This window comes from Mustela lutreola, chromosome 10 (genome assembly GCF_030435805.1).
Source record: "Mustela lutreola isolate mMusLut2 chromosome 10, mMusLut2.pri, whole genome shotgun sequence".
Taxonomy (NCBI): Eukaryota; Metazoa; Chordata; class Mammalia; order Carnivora; family Mustelidae; genus Mustela; species Mustela lutreola.
Window position 1 is genome coordinate 57,340,162 of NC_081299.1, and position 13,466 is coordinate 57,353,627.

General features: G+C 35.6%; 1 protein-coding gene across 5 annotated transcripts in view; it reads left to right on the forward strand.

Moving 5' to 3' along the window:
• The window catches only part of LRRC7 (leucine rich repeat containing 7), a 573,404-nt gene that overhangs the window by 124,721 nt on the left and 435,217 nt on the right, over positions 1–13,466 (forward strand). For all 5 annotated transcript variants that reach the window (XM_059138593.1, XM_059138591.1, XM_059138595.1 and 2 more), the window contains one exon: positions 9,441–9,538. In XM_059138593.1, the coding sequence (XP_058994576.1) occupies positions 9,441–9,538 (98 nt within the window). Of the gene's footprint in view, positions 1–9,440; positions 9,539–13,466 lie in introns of those variants that run through there.

Consider the following 13,466-nt stretch of genomic DNA (forward strand, 5'->3'; position numbering starts at 1 on the left):
ATAGGCTTGTATTGCTATGTACTTTCCTCTCAGGACTGCCTTGGCTGTGTCCCAAAGATTTTGAACAGTTGTGTTTCCATTTTCATTTGTTTCCATGATTTTTTTTTTTTAATTCTTCTTTAACTTCCTGGTTGACCCATTCATTCTTCAGTAGGACACTCTTTAACTTCCATGTATTTGAGTTCTTTCCAATTTTCTTCTTGTGATTGAGTTCTAGTTTCAAAGCATTCTGGTCTGAAAATAAGTATGGAATGATCCCAGTCTTTGGTACCAGTTGAGACCTGATTTGTGACCCAGGATGTGATCTATTCTGGAGGGTGTTTTATGGGCATTAGAAAAGAAATATGTATTCTGTTGTTTGGAATGAAATGTTCTAAATATATCTGTGATGTCCATCTAGTCCAATGTGTCATTTAAAGCCTTTATTTCATTATTGATCTTTTGCTTATGTTATCTGTCCATTTCAGTGAGGGGGCTGTTAAAGTCCCCTACTATTATTGTATCATTATTATTGTATTATATTATTGTATTATTGTATTATTATTATTATTGTATTGTTGTCAATGTATTTCTTTGATTTTCTTATTAATTGGTATATATAGTTGGCTGCTCCCATGTTAGGGGCATCGATATTTAAAATTGCTAGGTTTTCTTTTTGGATGCCCTTCCTCATCTCTTATTATAATCTTTGGCTTATAATCTAATGTATCTGCTATAAAGATTGCCATGCCAGCTTTCTTTTGATGTCTATTAGCATGGTAAATTGTTTTCCACCCCGTCACTTTAAAGATTTTATTTATTTATTTATTTATTTATTTATTTTATTTATTTGACAGACAGAGATCACAAGCAGGTAGAGAGGCACGCAGAGAAAGAGAGGGGAGGAAGCAGGCTCCCTGCTGAGCAGAGAGCCCGATGCGGGACTTGATCCCAGGACCCTGAGATCATAACCTGAGACGAAGGCAGAGGCTTAACCCTCTGAGCCACCCAGGCGCCCCACCCCCTCACTTTAAATCTGGAGGTGTTTGGGTCTAAAATGAGTTTCTTGTAAACAACCTATCGATGGGTCTTGTTTTCCTATCCATTCTGATACCTTGTGTCTTTTGATTGGGGCATTTAGCCCATTTACATTTAGGGTGACTATTGAATGATATGAATTTAGTGCCATTGTATTGCCTCTAAGGTGACTATTACTATATTTTGTCTCCGTTCCTTTCTGATCTATTACTTTTAGGCTCTCTCTTTGTTTAGAAGTCCCCTTTCAATATTTTCTGTAGGGCTGGTTTGGTGTTTACAAATTCTTCTAGTTTTTGTTTGTCCTGGAAGTTTTTTTTAATCTATCCTTCTGTTTTCATTGACAGTCTAGCTGGATATAGTATTCTTGGCTGCATATTTTTCTCGTTTGTGCTCTGAATATATCACACCAGTCCTTTTTGGCCTGTCATGTCTCTGTGGATAGGTCTGCTGCTGATCTAATATTTCTATCATCATATGTTACAGAATTCTTTCCCTGAGCTGTTTCAGGATTTTCTCTTTGTCACTGAGACTTGTAAGTTTTACTATTAGATGATGGGGTGTGGACCTATTTTGTTGAGGGGTGGGTTCTCTGTCCCTCCTGGATTTTGATACTTTTTCCCTTCGTCAAATTAAGGAAATTCTCTGCTATAATTTGCTCTAAGATATCTTCTTCCCCTCTCTCTTTCTTCTTCTTTTGGGATCCCAATTATTCTAATATTGTTTCATCTTACGGTATCACTTATCTCTCAAATTCTCCTCTTATTTTCCAGTAGTTGGTTGTCTCTCCTTTGTTCAGCTTCTTTATTCTTCTTCCTTTGGTCTTCTAGATCACTAATTCTCTTCTGCCTCATTTATCCTAACAGTAAGAACCTTCATTTTTTATTGTATCTCATTAATAGCTTTTTTTATTTCAACTTGATTAGGTTTTAGTTCTTTTATTCTTCCAGAAATGGACTTTTTTTCTCCAGAAAGGGGTTCCCTAATATATCTTCCATGCATTTTTTAATTCCAGATAGCACCTTGATGATTGTCATTCTGAACTCTAGTTCTGACATATTGCTGCTGTCCATATTGATAAGGTCCCTAGCCATTGGTACTGTCTCTTGTTCTTTTTTTTTTTTTTTTTTTTTTTTGTGGTGAGTTTTTCTACCTTGTCATTTTATCTAGATAAGAATAGATGAATGAGAGAGGAAAATACTAAAAGGGTAACAGTGACCCCAGAAAGATATACACTAACCAAATCAGAGGAGACCCGAAATCAGGGGGAGAAGAAATGAGGCAAAAAATATGTATATAAATGTAAAAATATATAACCATATATAGTATATGGTTATATATTATTTATACACACACACACACACACACACACACTGGTGTATAGAACAGAGCCTCACACTTGATTTTTGGCATATTTTGGTCTGTTAGAAGAAACTCCCTCCCCAAATTTGAAAGAATGAAAAGCTTATATATATACACAAAAATAAGGGTAAACACAATGGGTATGGAATATGCCTGTAAAGATGAAAATTAAAAGATTCTAAAAAAGGAATTCAAAAGTTGGTTGAAGAAAGAAAAAAAAAGAGGAAAGAATGTGATCAGACTGGAGACTGGAACAAAGCCATGTGTTAGATTTAGGGTATATTTTGATCTGTTAATAGAAACTGTATCCCAAAATTTTTAAGAAAGAGGAACCTATATGTATACAAAAAAAGTAATGTTAAATACAATGACGTGATAGAATATGACTGTAACAATGAAAGTTTAAAAAGATTTTTTAAAAGGTATTGAAAAAATAGTTAAAATACATTAAAATAGGAAAGAGGAAAAATTAAAAATATAGAATAAGAAAAAATAAAATAAAAAATTTAACTTTGAAAGACATAAGAATCATGGTAAAAAGCTATGAATTCTATGTGTTGTATTCCCATAGCTTGACATTTTGCAGTTCTCATTGATCGTTGAGCTTGGTCTGGCTGGATGTTCTTGTTGATCTTCTGGGGGAGGGGATTGTTGCCATGCTTCTCAACTGTCTTTGTCCAAGGTGGAATTGCAGGTCCTTGTCAGGTACCAAGATAAGTAATCTGCCCGGTTTTGCTCTTGGTAGCTTTGGTTCAGCTCCATATAGCTTTGGAGGATGGGAATGAAGATGGCTGCCTCCAATTTTCGGTGCATAGGAACTAAGGGTTTGGGGCTTCACTCCTCAATGCGCCTCCAGTGAAAAGCAGTCAATCCCTCCCACCTCCTGGGTCTCTGGTGACAATCTGTGCTCACCTAGCCTGTGACCAAGTGTTTCTATCTCCGGCACGTGGCCCTGTTTGGAGTCTCCAAACTCAGCAGATTCCTGCAGTGCATTCTGGCATCACTCCTTCTTCAGGAGGGAGGAGGGAGTCTTCCTGAATCTATCACTTGTGGGGAGCAGTGGACTGAATATGCCTCAGATCACAGTTTAAGACAACCCTGAGCTAAGAGCCCTCTCCTCGCCTCCATCTCTCCAGCCGGCTTCCCTGCTCAATTACCTGGAAGCCCTCCCACAATCCTTTGGTCTTTTTGTGACGCCTCAAGTCCTGAGACCACACTGTGTCCGCAAGGGCTCCACCCCCTGCTTAGCCTCTTGAGTAATGTTTCTCAGTGGAGCTGACTTCTAAAAGTATTTTGTGCGCCACTGCTCTACTGCTTGCTGGGAGCTGGCCCCTCCCCCCACAGTCTCTCTTTCCATAAATTGCCTCAGAATCACTTCTCTGTAAATCCTACTTTCTGGAAAGTGTTCAATTTTCTTTTCCTAGAATTGTTACTCTTTTCTTTGATCTTCTGTTGAGTTTGTAGGTGCTCAGAACTGTTTGATAACTGTCTAGCTGAACTCCAGGGACCCAGTGATATTTAGGTGTCCTTCTCCTCTGCCATCTTGTTTCTTTTACCTAGTCTGATTTTTTTTTAAAAACGTCTGCATTTGTTTAAGATGGTTTAATTAACAATAGTTATTAAAAACATATTTGAAATATTTACTTTTTAAGAAACTAAGTCAAGGATATATATTCTTTATAATTTATTTTCTATCTACTTAGCTGACTTAAAAAAAAAATCCTTTAGGGGACACCTGGGTGGCTTAGTGGGTTAAGCTTCTGCCTTCAATTTGGGTCATGACATCAGGGTCCTGGGATCGAGCCCCGCATTAGGCTCTCTGCTCAGCAGGGAGCCTGCTTCCCCCTCTCTCTCTGCCTGCTGACCTCCTTCCTTGAGATCTCTCTCGCTTTATCAAATAAATAAATAAAATCTTTTAAAAAAAATTCCTTTAGGAGTCTTAGAGAGACTATAGAGCACAAACAATGGGGCTTGCTAATAGTCAATTCATTGCTTGTGCACTGAACTTCATTTAGGGGCTTATCTAGGTTGTCTGGTCATCAAGTAAACCCATATAGCACTACATTTTTTTAGTTTGGGTTGTGCTTACAAAGTAGTAGATACAGTAAAAGCTCAATGAGAAGGGAAAAATTAGCCTCAGTATGTTTGTTATCTTGTGAGCAAAACAAGTTGATTTTACTTTTTAATTCAGTTCTTTTATGTCACAATTAAATCACTCCCCTCCTCCATACATACTAATCAGGACACTTAGTTCTGCTGAGGAAAGTCCCCACAGAGCAGCATCACACTAAGGAGAGCAGCTCCAACTTCCTCTCCTCCCATCCCTAGGCCCTGCAGCAAAGGGAATCAGGGATCATCTGCCCTGCTCTCTGTTGTCTGGTAGCAGGTGGAAAGTGCAGTTGTGAGAGGCTACTGTTGGGTGCAAGACGATGGCTTATTAGGAAAGTGTCAGGAAATGCCAGTGAATGACTGAGGGAAAGGACATGGGTTGCAGGTAAGGCAATAACAACAATATATAGAAGGTCACTCACGAGTTCAACTACCTGGTTCACACCCAATGATCCCAGAACATAGTTTCCTTCATGGCAGGTTTAGGAGAGATAGGTTCATTCATTCATTCAAACAACATATAATTCATGAATGACAAACACTATGACAACTTCTTCATTCCACTGATAAAGTGGAGAATAAAATCAATATCAATCCTGCCTTCATGGAACTTCACAGTACAGGAGGGAGGCAGACATTAAATAGAAATTCTGGAAGACTAATATATAATTGCTATTTATGATAGCTGTTAGGATGGAAAACTCTAAGCTGTAAAGTGGAGCCATATTTTGGAACCTCATTGGATTAAGGTGTCAGAGTGATCCTGTATTATCTCAAAAAGTGATATTATAATGAAGACTGGAAGATGACTAAGTATAATTCAGATAGAGTAGGAAGAGGACTCATTTGAGTCAAAAGGAACATTATACATAGAGGCCAACAGAGAGGAATGCATTTTAAGTGTATATTCAAGGCACTTAGAAGTACTAGACACAGAGCTCCGTAGTTGAAAACCATAGTTGCGTGAAAAACCATGTTTCTGCACAGGAGCTTTTAGGAGGTTACTGTGAACCAATTCCACATAGAGGAGTAAATTGTTCATTTGTCTCTAAAGACCCTCAGATGGAACACTTCCCCCAAACTTAACTTCCCTGCTCTTGTTGAATAATTCAGAATTCTTCAGTGGAAAATCGTATCTTTACCAGTCATGTGCTATATGGAGACTTCTAGGTATGCTGTGTTGCCTACCATAGTAGTCACATGTGACTATTTAAATTTAAATAAATTAAACTCAATAAAATTTCAAAAATTCAGTTCCTCAGTCACTCTAGTCACATTTTAAATGTTCAACAATTGAATAAGGCTAGCAGCTGCTATGTGAGACAATATAGATATTGAACTTTTCCATCACCACAGAAAGTTCTATATGCATAGTTCACAGTGTAGCCAATAGCCTGGGCTCTTGTGTCCAGGTAAAATAAGAATGACATAGATAATGTACATATAAAGAACTTAACATAGCACCTGGCACATAATAGGCATTTTAGAAATACTTATCCCTGATACCTCTATTCTCTTAACTCAACACCTTTGTCTTCCAGTGACTCAGTTGTTCTTCCTCTTCCTCCTTCATCCAGTATAAATTCATTCAACCATATTTACACCCAACTTGACTTCCTTTCTTAACTAGTCATACTCCTAACCCAATCCACAATTCTAGATTAATCTAAACTTGTTCTCTCATCCAGCTGAATCTGCCAAATCTTGTTGGAAAAAAAAATCACTTCACTATTGAGAATATCAGCCTTATCAGTTGGCAGCCTTCTAGTTCATCTGGTAGACTACCAGTGTACTTGGCAAGCCTTTGACAATGCTTCTTTGACTAATCTTTCCATTTTTGTAGTATCTGTCCTAACTGCATTCTCTTCACCTTTGTATATCCAGATGACTATATCCTGGAATGAATTCACTGAACTTCCCTCTCCTATATATCTAGGTGTATTATTTGTATTTATTTGTAGGGGTTGCCAAATGCCTGTATTGGGATCAATGTAAGGCTACTTCAGAAGTATTTGATTGTTAAAAAGTACATCTATTGGGACCTGACTGTTGCTTACTGAATGAAAATCTTTAGTACTGGGAATGGCAAAATTTGTACTTGTTTAAGGCTACTCAGATTATTATTATGACCTAAGTTTTGGAGATACCACCAAGAGAATTGTAGATACCTTTACTCATAATCTCTGATTGCTTTTTGATGCTCTTTATTATTAATGTGGCTGCCTCTGTTTCTTCCCAGCAGTTGACACGTAGGCTGCACTTTTCAGAGCTCTTCAATGAGTTGTCAGAGCATCTGTCTTGCCTGTGGTCATCACACTTAATCTCTCCTTGCTGGCACTGTTAACACATTCCCACTGGTGGCTTGCCAAGTTTGAAAGTAGCAAGAATAGCTCCTTTGCTGTGTCCTGGCTTTGCTCCAAAACTTCATTTTTGGTCTCTTTGTCTGACCATTTAATGCAAACTGTAGATCATAGATGACACTGGTGGAAGAGTTCAAGCAGCCAGGAATGTAATCTCAGGAAGATGAAAGTCACACAGTTACATAATAGTTTAGACATGAACATTGTTCTGAAAGTGTTAATTTAATTCAAAGTGTGTTTTCTACTGGACATAATGTTTAGCATTCCAGGGGAAAAAGAACTTTTAAAGCTGCTTTAATTTTTTTTTTTGTCGATTAGTGTGTTGTATATATAACATGTAGTGAGTTTCTTTGTCCCTGTTACCTTTTTGGTGGTTCCCAAAAGCTTAAAATGTCACTGGTAGGTACAGCATTGGTGATATAGTGTTGAGTATATCTGCCTTCCAAAGTGTCACTGACAGAACAAACACTTCAGTGAAAATAGCTAAATGGTCAAAAATCAACATGTAATTAGCAAATAACCTTATAGACAAACATATAGATTTGTGTGGTATTATATTTATATGAATATCTAACATGTATACCATTTATATATAGGTATAGATTAATATATTAATGAATTTAAGAAGAATTTCCTCATTAAGGGTGTCTGGGTGTCAGTTAAGTGACTCTTGATTTCAGCTTAGGTTATGATCTCAGGGCTGTGAAATTGAGCCTGGCAACTAGCTCTATGCTCAGCAGGGAGCCTGCTTGAGATTGTCTCTTTCCCTCTCCCATTGTCCCTCCCCCCGCTCACACTTTCTCAAATAAATAAATATTAAAAAAAGAAGAATTTCATCATTTATTATTCATTACACAGTAGAATCCCAAATATCAGTCTCCTAGTAGAATTATAATAAAAAACTCATAGAAATAATAGATGAAGAAACAATAAGAAGAATGTGAAAAGTCCGAGAATCCTGATTAAATCTCACTTGAGCCTTTTATTTCATGTGTAACTGTGACCAGGTCACTGAATATTTCTGAGCCTTAGTTTCCTCATCTTCAAAATGATCTTTCAGGAGGTTGTTATAAAGAAAAAATGTAATAAATGATAAATGATAATATATTCTAAAATATATTTATTGTTGTTGCTAAGGTCACAGGGCACTATACAATTCTGAAATATCTTCTAAATTCTCTAAGAAAGAATACAGCATGTAACACTTTAGTTAGTTCATGAAGATAACAACTCATTTTTATCCATCTCACTATCCTTGAAAGATTAACATATAGTAAATCTTTAATCTTATTAAATAAAATGAAGTATATTTTATTATTTATTTCTGAAAACTGGCAGTTTATGTGCATGGATGTTTTGTGTTTTTCTAATAACCAGGACATTAATTTAGTCAGAATTTTTTTTCCTCAACACTGTAATCTGTTCTTTTTCTTTATTGTAAAAAGGCCAGCTTTCATAGTTTTCCTAACATACTGGACATTTAAATTTTAGTATATGATTTCATTTTTATTTGAGATAATTTTGATAAACAACAGTTACATTTGTTGAGCTCTCAAATTGTGATGGACAATGTATGTAAAGCATTTAACATATTTGATCCTCATAACAGTCTTATGAGATGGCTTATGTTTTCCCCATTTACTTATGGAAAAATTAAGGTCCAAAAGCAGATAACATTCTCTAAATCATCTTTTAAGAGACTAAATGGGAGTTTGAACATAGGCAGTCTGCTTCTAGAACCTAGTCTCATCATATTTAAGCCACACTTCATTGCATAATATCTACAGATCTGCTTGTGAGTGTTCTCAGAATGCAAACTTTGGGCCCCACAATTCATGTGGGAGTTGACCTGCAGATATTTGATTCCAAAAGGAACCGTAATAGTAAAATCCTCTTGGAGTCTTAGTAGTGCTTTCTAACTTGTTCTATGAAGACAAACAGGGTTATATGGAATCAATCTCATATCATCAGTAGTCAGAAATATAAAAGGAAAAATAATACATTAAAAAGTTTCCTTTTGTCTATCCTCAGTAGTTATTTAAGGCTATCAAAATGAGTAGATTATGTATAGGTGACACAAAACTGTAAGGTTCACTGAAACCAAAAAGAAAAAATCACAAAAAATGTCCTATAAAATATGTCAACTCAAGTTGAATTTGATCCATTTACTGTTACTTTCTAGTTGTCATCATTGCTATGTTGTCAGCTTCGTTAATGTTGCTAGTAACTGAGTTCTATCACCGTAGGGATTAGGGCTTCAACATATGAATTTGGGGATAGGGGACAGACACAAACATTCCATTCATAGCAATCTACTTGGAGAATGGGCATTTGAATTTTGTCTATATGGTGTTTTTAATTTTTTTTAAATTTAGAAATTTAAATGGAAATGTCACTCTTGGAAATGTCACTCTCCAGTTTACCAGATTCCCTGGACTCCCTACTGTCTTATTCTCTGCTAGGTACTAAATAAATAGTGTTGTGTACTGAACCTCAATAGATTCCTGAACCATTGATTCTTGATTTAGACAATTTAAAAAGTCAAATTTTATCAAAGTTTCAGTATTAAGACTTAGTTTTGGTTTGCTCTTATAGGATGGAGAACCTAATAAGGGGAAGGAATCCCCCACAATATCAGAGAAGTCCTTGTAAAGAAGTTCGTGCAGCACTTCGGAAGAGGCCTGAAGAAGAGTGTAAGTATGTTTAATAGGATTAAAATAAGTTCTGGTAGATTTTGGTGAGTAACATTTAAAATATAGGATTAACTTTTAAGTGATTAATCAAATGATAGAAGTACTTAATAAATATTTGTTAAATTAAATTAAATTTATTTTTTCAAAACATAATGATAAATGATATCTAGATTCAGACACTAGGAACATTGTTTTCTTAAGTGTTTCTCTTGTACTTCAAGATCTTCTACTGATAATTGAGTTCCATGTTCAAATAAAATTGGAAACTGCTAAATAATCTACCGTATCTTCCTACCATGAATATTAATGTTTCTGAGGAGTCCTGAAGTAAAAGAAAACTTTTGAAATGTGTTTAAATTCAATAGATTCCACTTTCATTTGACCACAACACTCTTTCAACATTTTTTTTAACCTGAGGACTCTTTGAAAACCACTGCATTAGACTAAAGAATAAATATCTAATGGTAAACATAAAGTCATCGGTCAAAAGGAAACATTTGATTAATCAAATTTAGGTAAAGATTTTGAAAGATGGAAGTTATATATCTTACCATAAAATAATTTTACTCCATCTGCAAGTTAGTAAATATTCAAATATGTAATTGTCTCTCAGGACTTTAATTTTAATATTTCTAGTCTGTAGCATTGTTGGAGACATTTGACAAAATATTTGCATTTTAAGTTTATGAGATGACCAGTAATACTAACTTTCCTCATGCTGTTTGTGAATAATTATTTTCAGGGAACTAAAGCACATTCTGTTATGGCAAAAATGTATGTGAACCTTGTTTTTATACAGAAACTTACATTTTATAAGGATAGAGTTAATGCCATGATTTTATTGGCATATATAGTTTAATAGACCTTTAAGATTATATTGACATTTTAAGTTAGTTTGAAGTACACCATTCTGAGTACAGATGAAGTACATTAAAGCTGGGCACACTCATGGCAAGTAGAGTGTTTTCATTATATTTTGTTTGATTATAGAGTTAATAAACAACCTGATTGGGTTATAATCTATGTCATTCAGTATAGTGTTAGTTTTCTTTCCTTTTTCTTAATGCTGGTTTTCTATTAACCAATAGAAATACAACTTTTAATACTATAAATAAAATACCCAATTAAAACTAAAATTTGAAAATGAAGATTGAGTTCTGGGCATCATAAAACTAAAACTATAAGATGCAGACTCTTGCCCAAAAAGGCTTCATAGGGAAGCTGTGGGGTTTCTTTTATGCTGTTTTAACACAATTAGCTTAGTCTCTGGTATATGTCTTTTCAGATTTTATTTCAAAATTTTGTAAGGGATTTTTGTGAATAAATCTATCATTGATTCTCTCAGAACTGCTATTTAATATAGATAAAGTGATTTCTTAAAACTCTGAGTTAGTCTAGACTGAAGGTTGAGCACTGGGTCCATTGACCAAATCGAGTCTGACACCTGCTTCTGTAAATAAAATTTTATTGAAACATAGCTAGCTCTTATTTATTTAGGTATTGTGTATGTTTGCTTTCATATTACAGAGAAAAAGTTGAGTAGTTATGGCAGAGACTATATGGCCCACAAGGCCAAAAGTATTTACCTGGCTCTTTACAGGAAGGGGTTTAAACCCAGCTCTGGGCCATTGCTTCTCAAAGTGTGCTCTTCAGATCAGCCACAGTAGCTGCATTTAGAAACTTGTTAGAAATGCAGATTTTAAGAGCTTTAACCCATATCTACTGAATCAAGACCTCTGAGTTGGGTGCAGTAATCTAAGTAAAACCTGCAGAACACTCTGATGCAAGCTCAAATTTGAAAATCTCTAGACTAAGTCAAATAACTGGCTGCAGACGATAGTAAATTATCATGGATCCAAAAGACTAATAAAGGTAGGCATATTTTAGAGTTAAGTCTTATTGCTGTTTAATTAAGGTACATAACATAACTGATGCTGGTATTATAACAAAACAAGTCCTCATCAACTGGGCTGTGGAAGTCAGGGCAATTTTTCAAGTGTCATTACAGGAACTCAGTTGGGTTGACTGAGTTATTGAACATGGAAAGACATAATGAGAAATAAGAAACTTATAAAATGCTGTTCTCTTTCAGAGAGGTCTTCATTATCCCTTGTTAGTATAATGAGCAGTTCCTCTTGCCTTGTTACAGACCAATGTTAATTCCCCAAGTAAGAAGGCTCTTTTTCAGAACAGAAGCAGCATATCACATTAGCTAATTAAGACATTAACTTTAAAGTCACACAGAAGGGTTTATTCTCCAATGTGACACTGCGACCAGCTGCAGGAAACTGGGTATTATTTTTTTAATCTAAGACTCCATTTACTTATCTGAAAAATGAGGATAATGATAGAATCTACCTTGTGGGGTTGCTTTGAGAATTAAAGGAAGATATTTATATGGAGATAGGCAGGTTCGGTTCCAGACAATGGAAATACCGTAAAACAATTATTGCCATAAAATGAGTCAAATGATTTTTTTTTGTTTTCTAGTGCATATTGAAAGTTATGTTTATACTATATTGTAGTCTGTCAAGTGTGCAATAACATTATGTTTAACAAAGTGATGTATATACCCTAATAAAAAATACTTTATCGTTAAAAATTGCAAACTGTCATCTGAGCTTTCAGTGAGTTGTAATCTTTATACTGGTGGAAGATCTTGTCTCAGTGTTGATGACTGCTAACTGGTCAGGGTGCTGGTTGCTGAAGGGTGAGGTGGGCATGGCAATTTCTTATAAGAAGACGACAAAAAATTTTGCCACATTGATTGACTTTTCTTTTCATGGACCACTTCTCTGCAGTCTGCAGTGCTGTTTGATAGCATTTCACTCACAGTAGAACTTCTTTCAAAATTGCAGTTAGTCCTCTCAAACCCTACTGCTGCTTTATCAACTAACTTTATGTAATATTCTAAATCCTTTGTTGTCAATTCAACAATATCCACAGCATCTTCACCAGGAGTAGATTCCTTCTCAAAAATCCACTCTCTTAGTTCATCAATAAGAAACACTTACAAAAAAAAAATAGATTTTATTTATTTATTTGTGAGAGAGAGAGAGAGAGCACAAGCAGAGGGAGCAATAGGTAGAGGGAGAAGCAGGCTCCCCACTGAACAAGGAGCCTGATGCAGGACTTGATCCCAGGATGCTGGGATCACAACCTGACCAAAGGCAGACACTTCACATACTGAGCCACCCTGGCATCCCAAGAAGCAATTTCTTATCTTCTAAGATGAGATCATGAGATTGTAGCAATTCAGTCATATCTTCAAGCACCATTTCTAATTCTAATGGTCCTGCTATTTCTATCACATCTTCAGTTAATTCCTCCACTGAAATTTTGAATCCCTCAAAGTCATCCATGAGGGCTAGACTGAACTTCTTTCAAACTCTTGTTAAAGTTGACAATTTTGACTTCTTCCCTTGAATCACAAATTTTCTTAATGGCATCTAGAATGTTGAATTCTCTTCAGAGGTTTTCAATTGACTTTGCCCAGATAAAATCGGAGAAATCACTATGGCAGCTATAATCTTACAAAATGTATTTTTTAAGTAATAAAACTTAAAAGTCTAAATGATTCCTCCATCCATGTACTGCAGTGTGAATGTTGTGTTAGCAGGAATCAAGACAGCATGAATCTTATAGTACATCTTCATCAGAGCTCTTCAGTGACCAGGTGTATTGTCAGTGAGCAGTGGTACTTTGAAAGAATTTTTTTTTTCTAAGCAGTAGTTCTCAACACTGGGCTTAAAATATCCAGTAAACTGTGCTATAAATAGATGTGCTATCATCCAAGTTTTGTTCCATTTATAGAGCATAGGCAGAGTAGATGTGGCATAATTTTTAAGGACCCTGGACTTTTGGAATGGTCATTAAGCATTGATTTCAACTTAAAAGTCACCAGCTGAATTAGTCCCTAATAGGAGAA